This window comes from Alosa pseudoharengus, unplaced genomic scaffold (assembly GCF_046254945.1).
Source record: "Alosa pseudoharengus isolate Yale_2024_CS ecotype anadromous, Long Island Sound unplaced genomic scaffold, YU_APseudo_1.1 YU_APseudo_1.1_scf_13, whole genome shotgun sequence".
NCBI lineage: Eukaryota > Metazoa > Chordata > Actinopteri > Clupeiformes > Clupeidae > Alosa > Alosa pseudoharengus.
Genome location: NW_027468598.1, coordinates 10,322,449 through 10,336,277, shown reverse-complemented (window position 1 = coordinate 10,336,277; position 13,829 = coordinate 10,322,449). Strand labels below are relative to the sequence as shown.

Below are 13,829 nucleotides of genomic sequence, written 5' to 3'. Positions count from 1 at the left end.
CACACAGCTATTCCTTCCTTGACTCAACGCCATTATGGAGGGTGTCGGCTTAGCAGCTGTCACAAACACTTCACAGTCACTCATGGCCTGATACCGAGGTGCTTTCAACACTTTCCCTGCCTTGTAGAAAACAGACTCCCTCCCTAGGCCTACACAGACAAGAATATGTCAGAGTGATGTCAAGGCAACCACTGACCAATCTAACACTGACTTTTACTTTCCCTCCTATGGCCATCATCAACAAGAAATAATTACACATGTTGCAAGTATGGGGGCTCTATTTTTTTCTAGTAGTATGAAAACGTATTTAGAAGTTTGAAAATCTTATAAGATGATAAAGCTATTTATCCCTCGTACATTTCATTACAGTTTATATAACATTTTTATCAGTCAATTTAACTGCATAATAACACCACAGAACATGGGACAGAGATCCCTTGCAGCACTTCACCATCAAACTAGGGCTACACTGCCTGACAGCAAGCACAGACAAACCTTTGTCTTTATTGACATCTAGTGGACATTGACAAACACTACATCAACTTTAGTTCAGTTTCTTTTATGTTCTAAACAACATCTGTTAATATTATCTTTTCCATTTATGGAAATTCTTTGTTAAATATTCTTCCATTATCATGAAAATAATCACCTAAGTAAAAACAGTGTTTGAAGGGCGCTAGTGTTAACACTGGGACCACGTAGCTTCAGAATTATTTGACGACATTGTTGCTACTGTGATCATCTCCCATCCTCCCATGATGCATCTGATTGAAAAATGGACTTTGGTCACAAGGCACATACTACATGAAAACAAACCAAGTCCACAATATACACACAGATCTGTCTCAGACATTCCCATGCAGTCACATAATCATATGACTCACTATAAGAGCTCAGTATGGGTGTTCACTGTTTACACCAATGCAGACACTTATCAAACAGGTTGCCTCAGATGACTTCACCTAATAGCTCACAGCAGTTCAACATGTCTACCACAAAGACATACTGAGCATGATAAACCGTTATAATCACTTGTAATTACATGTAGCTGTATACCACTGCTTGAAAATAAAACTGTGTGAGGTGTAGGCTCTGTTGATGAGCAGGCTGAAGCCCTCTTTGAGCATTGGGGCAAAGCAGAGGAGAGGGATACAGTAGGTCCTCAAGCAGGGGTTTGCTCATTTACTCAGGTAATTTGCAAAAGAGCAAAGATGGCAACAGGGAACTAAACAGAAACGCTATGGAGAGCTGCTACAGGGCATGAATTAAGGTTGCTTCAGGCAGAGGAAATGGACACCATTTGCAAAACAAACCTTTTTTTAATCATTTCAGTTTAATCTTTAAAACCAGTGAATATTTCAGGATAAGCTAGTTGAATGAATACTCACCGATATGCTCCAAATCTGCATACCATCCGAGTAGCCAATCATGAGACACAGTGGAGGATCATTGCCACTGCCCTGCATCTCCAGAAACTCCGGGGAACGGGACACATCTGTGCAGAAACATCGGACCAGGGACTTCAGTCAATTCTCATACTATAGTGCACCGGCTCTAAACAACACAGTGATGAGGAATATGCTGCCTACTTAGTCAGCGCTACACAACACAGTGATGAGGAATATGCTGTCTACTTAGACAGCAAAAAAAAGTTTCATAAGATGACATCTTGAATTTCCCCTATGGATCAATAAAGTATCTATCTATCTATCTATCTAACAGCCGACCGCACAAGAACAGAAAAATCAGATATAAGTCTCTGTAAGCACCTACTGTAAATCACCAAATTTTCAGTTTTTTCCATGCAGAACTCTCATACTCCTTAATGCTGTATTTGAACAATAAGCCTTTGGTCTATATTTAAGAAAGTTCACAATGGTGTCATTTAACAATGGTGAACATTTAACAATGGTGTCTCAAACGAAACAAGGACCATGGGTGAGTTATGGAGAGCTATGGGCCATGGATGCTAACTGCATTAAAGGAGAATTTTCACACAGATCTTCGAGGTCACCGAGTACTGTCGGTACAAAGAAAAACCAAAAAAAAAAAAACTAGCTCGAGTTGCTGCAGCCAGGCAGATACAGTGCTACACTCCAGGGATATGAACATGGGGGCTCACGAACATGCACCCAGATTGTAGCGCAACTGCCAGATTGCTTTACCTGCTATTTTTTTTTGGGGGGGGAGAACTTCCATTCTTCCAACTCCACAGAACCTCAGTCAATTGGTGAAAATGAAAGCTGTAATCTTGGTATGGGTCATGGCTATTCAGGGCTCCAGACTAACTTTGTGCATAGGTTGCACTGGTGCGTCTAACTTTTTTATTTAGGTGCACCCAAATTTTTCATCGCCACAATTTCAAGGTCACCTTTTTAATCGGTCTCCATACAGTATACATTCCGTGTCTGAGCTGTTGTCAGTACATGGACCGGGAATGACTATTGATTTGATTTGGGGACCCCGACCACCTTGACACCAGTAGCCTAATATTGAATATTGTGTGATCATTCACATCAGTGGCGATCCTAGTCTCTACTCGACCCTCCACACACACATGGAAAATTATGGCTTGTCATATGTTTCTATTTCATATTTTGAAATTCATAAACTTTATATATTTTGTTAATAATTTATAGTATTTTATGATCTGCATAATTACTAATAGCTACAAATATTTAGTCATTTGAATACTTCATATTGATTTTTAAACTATGGTGTGTAGGTCTAATTGAGTGCCTGTCAAGAACAACATGAAAGTAATTCCCTTTCATTCTCATGGTTTTAGGTTAGAGGAAAATGGTCGCGGATCGTCCAAGGATATATGGATACAATTCATTATGTTTTCTATGTCATTAGATAAAATAAATGTTCAAAAAACTAACAAGTCAAAGAAAATCTTTCTGGGATCATAGAAGAGATAAGCGTCTTGCAATGTCAATTTCTATGATTTTGGTGAGCACTACATTAATGATAGACAGCATGAGGTAACGGGATAGTAAATAAGGCATTTAGGAAGGGTATTTAAACATTTTCTAATGAGAGCTATTGCGAGCTAAATATTACACTTTTCTCTTTACGATTTTGCTACATACCGTAGTTGCTGCTCTGTGGTTTATATTGGCAAGTTAATCAAACATGTATAATTGAATATATACACGTGGGAGAATGACTGGTGCATTCATTGTGTTTCAAAAAGAAGCGGGCAGGAGGTATGCTTTTTAATAACGCACACCTGCAGCTTCCTGCACACTTCCTGCACACTCACTAGTCTGTTCCATTGTGTGTTTTCTGAATGCTAAGAAGCCTTGCCTCGTCTTTGAAGAATTTGACTCGGCAGGGCTCGTTCTACCAAGCACGAATCCTCGACTTTGAGAAACAGCGAGTGATGAGGAATATGCTGCCTACTTAGTCAGTGCTACAGCAAAAAAAAAGTGCAAGTGAGCACAAGGCCAGAGTTCCTGCCTCAAAACCCGGATTGCTGCTAAAAAGGTGCGGTCTACAATCATTGTGGAGACATGGAGAGGCTTGGTAGTATAAGAACCATTTTGAAAGCTGTGATAGCAAATAAAGATGTTTCTATTGATTATTTAAAAAGGGTATGAATCATTTTGGACACGCCATTTTTCATAAAATTGTTTAAAAAATTGAAAACGCTTATTTTTCTGATTCCATGTTTCTACCACATTGTCTTACAACCTTTTGGCATGTGGCAGTGTCATTTTCGTGCCACAGCTAAAGTTACACAGGGGAACAAGTAAGGCACAAATTGACAGCAAAGAACAAAAAAAACACATAAACAGAGAAGGAAACAATCATCGGAAAAAAAAGGTGTAGGTTGAAGCAAAGTGAGTGAAAAGTGAGTGAACCCTGATATTTAAGCATACCACAGCAGGTCTTAAACCAGTATCAGAGCAATATTCCCACACATATACAGGAAGGTGCAGCTCAGATAAGTCAAACACAATCACCCAAACAGAAGTGGAGCTGGACAGGCTGAGGAGTAAACAACTTTAAAAGGGCCAGCGTATTGCATCACTAAACAGGCCAGCTGTTGTAAGATCACAGTTCCTATCTGGCTCAAGCACACTGGTGTCACTGTGGAACGCACTAGCCATCACTCATGTCCGTACGTAAAACAAACCATTGAGTGGTTCACAGGTAGCCTCTGCAGTATCTCTGTTCAGGACTTGTGTGCCTAAAGTGACAGAGTCCTTATTGACATACTAACTGTTGTTAATCATGATCTGAAACAGAGTATGGTACTAAATTTCATAATTAATGACTGTGTGTATAGGAAGATAACACGGCTCCACAGACTCCTTTTGCGTTGTTCAAAAACACAAAAGCAATGAAAGGGGAAAAAAACTATTAAATTAACCACAAAACTCTCAGACCACTCAACAGAGAGGCAAAGTTGGACTTTTTATCTGTTATAACAGACTTAAGGCTGTCAGTTACACCTTTAGAATAAACTATTTTCAGTAACGACTGTTATTGCAAAGGTTGTCAGTGCCTGTGTAGGCCGGGGTATGTAAACACATAAAGCCAAAATGCTGATTCAATTGACAACTGGGCAAGGAGGAAAACAGTACTGCAGTCAGCCTCTAGAGGCGGAAAACACACCTTTGGGTTTCCCTTTACTACCACTTGATCATGCCATTCATGATTCAAACAAAAGTCCATACAGTCCTTTAAACATTGTCTTTACAACAATGCATTGTCTTTACAACATTTTTAAACAATGCAAGTCAATGGAGGAAGTCAGAGCCACAAACAAACAAACATAAAACCGTATGTGGCTGACAGCTGACAGCAAACAATAGAAAGTACTTGTCTTCAAACACTGGATCATCCTCACTCAATTATTTATTTTATATTAAAGAAGCATTAATGGCTCAGAACTCAGGCGCAAACTAGCGCTTGGCTAAGCCGAAACAGTTGGCATTGGTAATTTAATCAAACTTAAGTAGTTTCCTAACCTACACTACCAATCAAAAGATTTAGAGAATATATGGCATGACATGATAATGGAATATAGACCTAGAGCCTAGTGCAGATTCTGTTCCTACCACTAAAATTGCAACAATAGCCTATATGAGCGACTGTTCAATGCTTTATTGAATTAACCCATTTTCTTCAACCTAATCACAGCTATTGAGTCATAGAGAACCAGATCCATCTTAATCATATGTGGCTATACACCAGCTGTGGCTTTTAGTCTATCAGTCTGTCTCTTCAAGAAACAACAAACAGCATCTACACAGACAGTGTAGAAGTCATGATAATGACAGCAAGCTTTTAGAAGAAATATAGAAAGCTGCCCATGGCTCCTAAAAAACAGTAACGTATTTTTGTAATGTATATTTGTGAAACCATAACGTCAGCTCTTTGTATTCTACCGTCAAACTACTGTAATTTTCTCTTTTTTTTCTATTCAACATGACAAAAAAAGGTTCATGGTCAGGCATAGTTTTTAAGTGCTTTCGTAGTTATTTCGTCTGCCTTTGGGCTATACAGCATGGCCGTTATTAGAGGACAACTTCTGAATGCAGCTATGTTGTCCTGCCGTGTATGAGGTGTAACTTTCTAGTTAGCTGCACGCATGTGCAACAATTCTTGATAGGTATCTATGGACGAAAGTACAAAACAGTATGCAAATAGTCATTTAGGTTTAGGCTGACTTGTAAAAGTAAAAGTCTAGAATAATAGCCGATTGTTAATTATTATTAAAAACTCAATATAAATTTTTCCTCCAGCACTATGCAGCCTTCACTGTAAACAGTTTGGCAAACACTGCTCTACTCTGTGCTACTTTGCTTATCTACTCTACTCTATCTACTCTAACATACACCCCTCCAATGCAGATTCTGTTGTTTCTGCTAGCCGTTTTCAAATTCTCAAACTTTTATAATCAAGTCCAAATCACAGTATCCCTAGTGCTACAATATAACAGCCAAGATGTCAGTCATGTGTTCACTGCGCACGCCAGTGTGCCGTCAAAATGACATCAATCCCAATGGCGTGCTGCACATTTCAGTCCCAATTCGACAGGTTGTGTGCACCTCTATTCTTTCTAACTTGCGCGTGCAGCGCATCTGGAGAAGCAGGACGGATAAGCTAGAAACCAAGAGCTAGAAACCAAGCAAGAAACCGAGCTAGGAACCAAGCAAGAAACCCAGCTAGAAACCAAGCAAGCAGGTGTGACTCTACAAACATAAAGTTAATTCATAAATCAACATCAAACAATAGTAGGTCAACATCTCAGCATTCCATACAGCCCACATTATAAATAAACTTAATAGGCTAATTAACTCACACAACGTAAATGGAAAAGTAAAATAATAGATTTAAAAATGGGGCTCAGAGGGTTTGTGGTAGAATTGGAGATGATTTGTAAACTGTTGAGTTGTGAAGTTTGAATAGTCAGTTGGAGTATTAGACAGTAAATTTATTAGACAACAAATCTATTTCCAAGTCGTAGTTCTCTTGCAGACAGAATCAGATTGTCCTCCAGGATTTCCATATAGCCTTACAGCCTTACAGGGTCTGTTGTCTCATCAGACAGAAGAAGTCACTCAGTTTGTGGTGACGGCCTGCTCTAGGCAGATTTTTGCCATATTCCTTACATTCCTTAGTCTTTTGCCATATTCCTTACATTCCTTGATGTCCAGGGATGTCACGATTCTCCAAATCCTCGATACAATTTGATTTTTGATCTTTTTTAAATTATATTACTATTAATGCATTTCTTATATTGTTTACTTTTTTGCCTTATTTCCAGTTATGTTTTGGGGGTCTTTTATTTTGAAACCGGTCCTACCACGAGCTACTAAACAAACAGACATAAACATAGACATAGTGTTCACATAGTGAACATAGTGAAATTAAATAACATGGAATGATAATTTGATTATCCTAGCACACTCCAAAGAGGCACAAGGTTACTGTTCACATAATATTACACTGTTAATGTGTGTTTATGCCTTAAAGTAATTTTGGACTCTATCTAGAACTTAACTTGCAAAGTTAAAGGAACCATATGTAAGATTGTGGCCAAAACTGGTACTGCAATCACTTTCAAATTACTGTAGAGCGGTGTTTCCCCTCCCCCTCCCCCCTGACTCGAGGTTGCCAAACCCGATGCCGAAAAACTACTGACTTTGTGATTAGTAGATAGGTGGAGGGTGGCAAATCAGGCCAAAACACAACATGACATGACAAAACACAACATCAACATCAGTTGAGGGCTGCAACTTCACTTTTTAAATGACAATATCCTGGCCGGACTACTGTTGTCAGTGAAGTATTTGAAATGAACATGACTTCTTAAAGGAAAATTCCGGTTTTTAGCACTTTAAAGCCCTTTTCTGGTTTGTTTTGGATAAACTAGAGTGGTGGACACCGAAATTTTGACCATTTCGGTGTCCAGTAACCACTTGGTGAGATGCACAGTTTTAAAAACGAACGTTTGAGTAGCCTACAGCAGCGGTCCCCAACCACCGGGCCGTGGGACATTCCTAACCGGGCCGTAGCCTACGACATGAGTTTAAAAAAAATGCATGCAAACTAAACTAAATTTAATTCGCAATAATGTCACGTTTTTACATGGCATAGGCCTATATGCAGTTGTTTGATTGCACGCATGTTTGCATTTTGCAAGGTCTATTTTCTTACGTCTGTCTGTCCCGCCTTCAGCACTTTACATATTGCCTTTAGCGCTGCGCAGCCTCAGGTCAGCTCACTTCACTTGATCAGTTCTTGGCGAACGGTAGTGTCACACGAAGTTAGCTAAACTGCTAGAATGAGCAACAAAAAACAAGCATCTTTAGCACTGGCCAGAGTGTTTGAGTTGCGAGAGCCGCTGCAGAGATTTCTTACAGAAAAAAAAGTCACCGTTAGCTGCACATTTTAGTGATGAGGACTGGGTGTCAAAACTCGCTTACCTGTGTGGCATATTCGGGTTGCTTAATGACCTCAACCTGTCACTCCAGGGGAGAATGACGACTGTCTTTAAACTGGCAGATAAAGTCACTGTATTTAAAGCCAAGCTTGATTTGTGTGGACGAATGGGAACGGGGTGTATTTGATATGTTCCAAACAGTAGTGGGGGTTTTGGGAGAGGGGCCCTTTCTCTCGCAGCTGGTGCGCGATCACCTTGTTGCGCTTTCAAATGAGTTTGAGTGTTACTTCCCATCCTCCAAAGATCCACGGCAAACCAATGAGTGGGTCCGCAACCCATTTGTCAATATCCAGAATAGTCCTAACTTGTCAGCGCAGGAGGAAGAGCAGTTGATCGAAATTGCAAATGACGGTGGTCGAGTGTGTATGAGGAAACCTCTCTGGCGGGTTTTTGGATCAAAACCATAGCAGAATATCCCGAGATAGCCGTAAAAGCGCTGAAAACGTTGCTACCATTTTCCACCACGTATCTATATGCGAGGCCGGGTTTTCTGCAATGACTGCAACTAAGATTAAATTGCGCAATCGACTGGACATTTGAAACACACTGAGGGTGTCACTGTCTTCCATCACCCCCATGTTGCAGGGAAACAAGCACAGGGCTCCCACTGATTATATTCGTAATGCACGTTTAGTTCCCATGTTTTGTTCCCATATTTTGTTAAGCATGTTCACACTTGATGTAGCTTCAAGTTGTTCAATTTTCATAGTTCATAGGCCTATTGTTTTTTTTTACTTCTTCAAGTTCACGTTTTTCACATTTTTAAGAGTTCGTTACCTTCATTGTTCATACATAGGCTAACTGGAGCTAGTTCTTTTCAAGTAATGCATGCACAACACATATGGAACATGGAACCCCCAACCCACTACCCCCCCCCCCCCCCCGGTCCGTGAAAAAAAAATGGGAATCAAACCGGTCCATGGCACATAAAAGGTTGGGGACCCCTGGCCTACAGTATGCCTGTTGGCAGCCACCCTGAGCAGTCAAAGGCGATTCAAAACGAGTCAGAAAAGTCGAGACAGGACCAATCGTCAAAATGTTGGTGTCCACCACTCTAGTTCATCCAAAACAAACCAGAAAAGGGCCTTAAAGTGCTAAAAAACGGAATTTTCCTTTAATGTCTAGTGAAATATCAGGGCCATTTTATGATTTATGGTTCCTTTAAGTAGCCAAAGTTGGTGTAACTGACGTGAATGAATGAACCTGAAAATATTTCCACACTAGTGATTTCAGAGAAGCAGGAGTGTGTTTGATTTCGGTTGATGTGTTTTTGAAGTGGCTTAAAGTTTGGGGAGATCATGTTGACGCGCCGAGCTTCAACACACCTGGCCTGCAGGGCCGTAGTCACCATAGACATTGAGGGGGACGTGTCCCCCCCAATATTCAAATATGACCAAAATGTCCCCCCCAATATACGGACATAGAAAAATAAAGACAGAAAAAAACGTTATACTAGGCCTACAGGAAACCAACACGCACCACCATCTGAAATGTAATCAAACGTAAATAATGCAAAAATTAGTGACCTAGTGATGGTTCCAGAGTAGCCTACACCCTGAGTGGTTTGTCCTGATGGTTTTCCGTTTTTCGTTAGTGACGTGCGCTATCAAAAGCTATTTATACCATTTACTGCAGTGAGGTAGGGCTGTCAACAATATCGCAGCTACCAGTACAATTTTCACAAAACTTGTTGGAAAGGTGTAGCACAGGCTAAGGAAATCCTACATTTTTGGAGCCGATCAGACTCAAAGCGAACTTTGAAACATTTTCCATATTGTAGCCTATTCTCGCAATGATAGCGAAAGTGAATCATTTTATTTTAAATGATGAATTTGTGCAAGCCTGAGTCATTCATTTCTTTCACATGTCTTTCAACATAAATAATGCATTCACATGCTAGTAATGCCAGAAATTGCCGTTTATAGGCCTCTTAGAAATGGTTGTTGCATCTTGCATATTATTTTGCGCACTCAGTCGCGCATCCATGCAGGCAAAACGTAGGAATTAAATGTGGCGACGGCACACAAGTTGGAAAAAACTTTTACAATGCACTGGCTGTTATAGCCTACAGTTAATGTGAATCGGCAAAGAAAGGAATTTGCACCTCCATTCATCAATTAAAGGCTGTAGCAGGCCTAGTGTTTCTATATGTTGGCACAAAACATAATTTCTGTCAGAAGCCAGTCTATAATGCAGGGGGTAACATGAGGTGAGTCAGACAGAAGAGGGGCCTGTCTTAGTAGCCTATTCCTGAATCCTGTCCCTTTCAAACTACGTTAAAATTGTGTGATTAGCCGCCAGCATAATAAAATCTAAATTAAAAGTCAAAATCTTATTAGGCTATAGGTCCAAACCTATGAGTCTAAGCCTTAGTTAAAAAAAGTAAGTCAAAGAACCACATTCTGTGTAATATAGCGTTTAACAAAGATACTCTAGTTTGTAATTCCTTTTAAAGTATACATTTTGAAGACAAATGGAGTCATAATACAGGTCCAGGGATGGATTACTGAATTGGCTTACTGGGCCTTCTCCACCCTTCTCTTTTCACAAAACTCACCAGAAGTCATCATTTAAAGGGTCATTTTTAAAAAAATTAAAAATCTTCCGTGGGAGAATGCCTCAGGACCCGTCTATCTGGAGGAGGGGGGGGACATCTGTGCCCAGGGGTTCATAATCCATCCATCCATGCCATGCCCATGTCTGTCAAAAGTTTGGAATACCCTAATTGACTGTTGGGATTTTTAATAATATTTTTTGCATTGAATTGTATTGTATGAATGTATTGAAATTGTGTTCGGGGGTCTCTCAGACCCAACCACAGATTTGGTCCCCCCCAATGTTGACATCATGACTACGGCCTTGCTGGCCTGTATGTGTTTTTTTCCCTCTTGGCATGCATGCTGGACGTGATATTCTACCTTTGATTTCGAAGTTCAAGATTGTGATGCCATTTCAATCAATTTTCGACTTAAAACCGAGATTATGACACCCCTATTCCTTAATGATGGATTTCACTGAACTCCAGGGGATGTTCTCTGAGTTGTTTAGAGTGTTTTTTTGTCTTCATGATGGAATTGTAGCCAGTAGTACCAGTAGTGCTGGGCGGTATACCGGTTCACACCGTATACCGGTGTATATTTTCGTTATGGTATGTATTTTTAATATACCGCCATACCGGTGTATTTGATTACACAACATTTGGAACGCTGCGCCGCGCGACAGTGTTTGACGGGACTTTTTTCACACGCACGCATGGTGCCACTGTGAGGGTAAACACAAAACACCTTAAGTTTTTCCCCTGAAGTATGACCCTTAAGGCTTAATTTCTCCTTAGGTAAGGGGTTTATTTAAGGGTGTTGCACAGAATAATACCTTAAATTCTTGCTTTAGTTAAGGAAAAACGTTAAGGGATACTGCATTGAAAAGGATTTAGCCTACCGTCACGAAAATTCTATTGAGATTGTTCAACAGCTGTAACTAGCTGGCTAGTAGTAGGTGATGTCGTTAGTTAGCAACCCACCGAACACAGTGAAGTTTAATGATCTTATCATTAATCTCACCTTAAGAATATTCGCTGAAATTATCCAGGTAGCAAGTAAAGCATGTTATAGACATGCACTGAGCAATACTGGCTAGTTAGAAATGATCCTGACTGTCATCAGTGCACCAAAACGAACTTTTTTGTTAATGTTTTGCCTAGCGAACCAAACCGAAGCTCATGGCAGGCTAACAAGACATCCACATCCACATGAAGTTAACGTTAGCCTACCACTAACGTCATGTAAACCACACAATAACAATACATTTCTGATAGGCCTATTTGACAGAGTAAGCATATTAACAGAGAGGTTTTATTTTAAATTGTATCATTTTCAAAAAAGTATAATTATTGCAAGTTGCACTACTTTTTGTATTGGTTTTATACAAGATGTACTTGTGAAATTTGCACAGTAAAAGTTCTGTATTTTGACTGCAATTGTCTTTGCATTCTGATTAGATTCTTCATTAGAATCATGAGTGGCTCTTTGTAAACAGCATCATTTTCTGGGGCCATGCAAAACTGCATTACCACTAGTGTGGAGTTATTCTACATCATGACAGTAAAATAGACCATCCTTAGTCAAAAATACCGTCATATACCGTGAAACCGTAAGAATTTTGAAAAATACTGTGATATACATTTTTGGTCATACCGCCCAGCACTAAGTACCAGGCACATGTGAATTTATATTACTATACTACAAATATTCACTGCACTCAGGCGATCACCATTTCACTAATTGTGAGACTCCTAGCACTAATTGGCTGGACTGCTGTTGATTTAAGTCAGTCACTTTAAAACAACACCAAAGAACTTTTCCTCTGCACTAGCCTATTTGTTTATCCAGCGCGGCTTTGCAAATAACAATGTCCACAGACAAGGTAGAATATGTTGCATGATTTTATGAAAGTAGCCTACGATGTATTGCGACATCAGATGCAAGTCAAATTTGTAGTTTCTCATGTCTCATTCCATCGAACTACAGATCCGCTACCCGATCTGGCAAACTTACATAGTGCGGTTATAGCCGATAGAGGGCCGCGAAGCGAATGCAGAAAGTGCCGTTCACCCTGTTACGAGTTGATGAACCACTGAAACGATTTTGGAAACATTATTTTAAGGTACAAAAAACTCTTTGGTGTTGCTTTAAGGGGAGGTGAATATTTATGCAATCGCTTATTTTGTATTATATATTTTACTTAAATAACATTACTTTGTAGAAAATCTGACACTTTGACATTAAAGAGGGGATTTTTGTAATATATAGTAAAAAAGGCCAAATTAAATTGATCAAGATTCCATTTTTAAAAGCAGTAAAAGGGGAAATATCCAAGGGGGGGGGGGGCAATTTTTTATAGGCACTATAAATGGCTCTGGCGCTCCGGCTCTGACCACTGCATTGAGTATACTGAGCTCTTTACTGATGCACACACCAATACCAACATTTCATACAGTTTCATCTTGACTAGATTATAATTCATGAATTTTTTTCTACTATGTTGCAATAATGTATGCTATGCCATGTGATTATCTGCATAGATTCCAAAAAGATGGCAATACGGTGAATGAACATAAATACTTACCATTGAGATCAGCCTTTTCAAAGCGCACCCAAACAATCTTCTCCTTTTCATCAGTTGGTGGAGTACCTGTATATGCCTTGTTAGATGACAAAAGAAAAGGATCAGACAAACACTGGAAAGCATGGACTGCTTAAAAAATGTATAGGTTTTAATTTCTGACATTACATCCACCTACTGATCACCTGTTGAAAAGAAAAGCTATCCCCAACAGCCCACTTTGCACTATTATTCCACCAATCAGTTAATTCAACAACATATATATTCAACATATATATTCAATATTATATATTCAAGCCAGGGAGACTTGTGAATATGCTGCAAATACAGAGAATGGATGAGTCTATGAGAGGGAGCTTGCATCTTAAACTTTCCAACTCATCTAACAACTCACTAATCGTCACAAGAAACATGAGGCTTGACGTGAGAGTGCAGTGCACACTTTCAATTTACTGTACAGATTCAATATGAAGCACTTTGGGTGTCTTGAAAAAGCACTATATAAATGCAAGTTGTTGTTGTATTGCATTTCATAGTCATTTGTTATGTGTTTTGACATCTGTGAGGACAACAGACAGCTCTTACTGTCTGTCTGTCTGTCTGTCTTACCACTGTCTTTCTGTCTGTTTGCGTGCTATATTAGCACATTAGCCGAACTGTGGCCACACTTATACACGAATCCGGCGAAACTACCGGAAGTAAGCGGGCGCCATTACTGAGCTGTTGCTGGCTACTAGCAGGCTAC

At 39.7% G+C, this 13,829-nt stretch overlaps 1 protein-coding gene across 1 annotated transcript in view; it reads right to left on the bottom strand.

Moving 5' to 3' along the window:
• Window positions 1-13,829, bottom strand: part of bcas3 (BCAS3 microtubule associated cell migration factor) — a 110,722-nt gene that overhangs the window by 93,489 nt on the left and 3,404 nt on the right. Inside the window, exons 4-5 of the mRNA XM_076283122.1 lie at window positions 13,088-13,163; window positions 1,389-1,495 (exon numbers count right to left, since the gene is read on the bottom strand). Coding sequence (XP_076139237.1) covers window positions 1,389-1,495; window positions 13,088-13,163 — 183 coding nt within the window. The remainder of the gene's footprint in view (window positions 1-1,388; window positions 1,496-13,087; window positions 13,164-13,829) is intronic.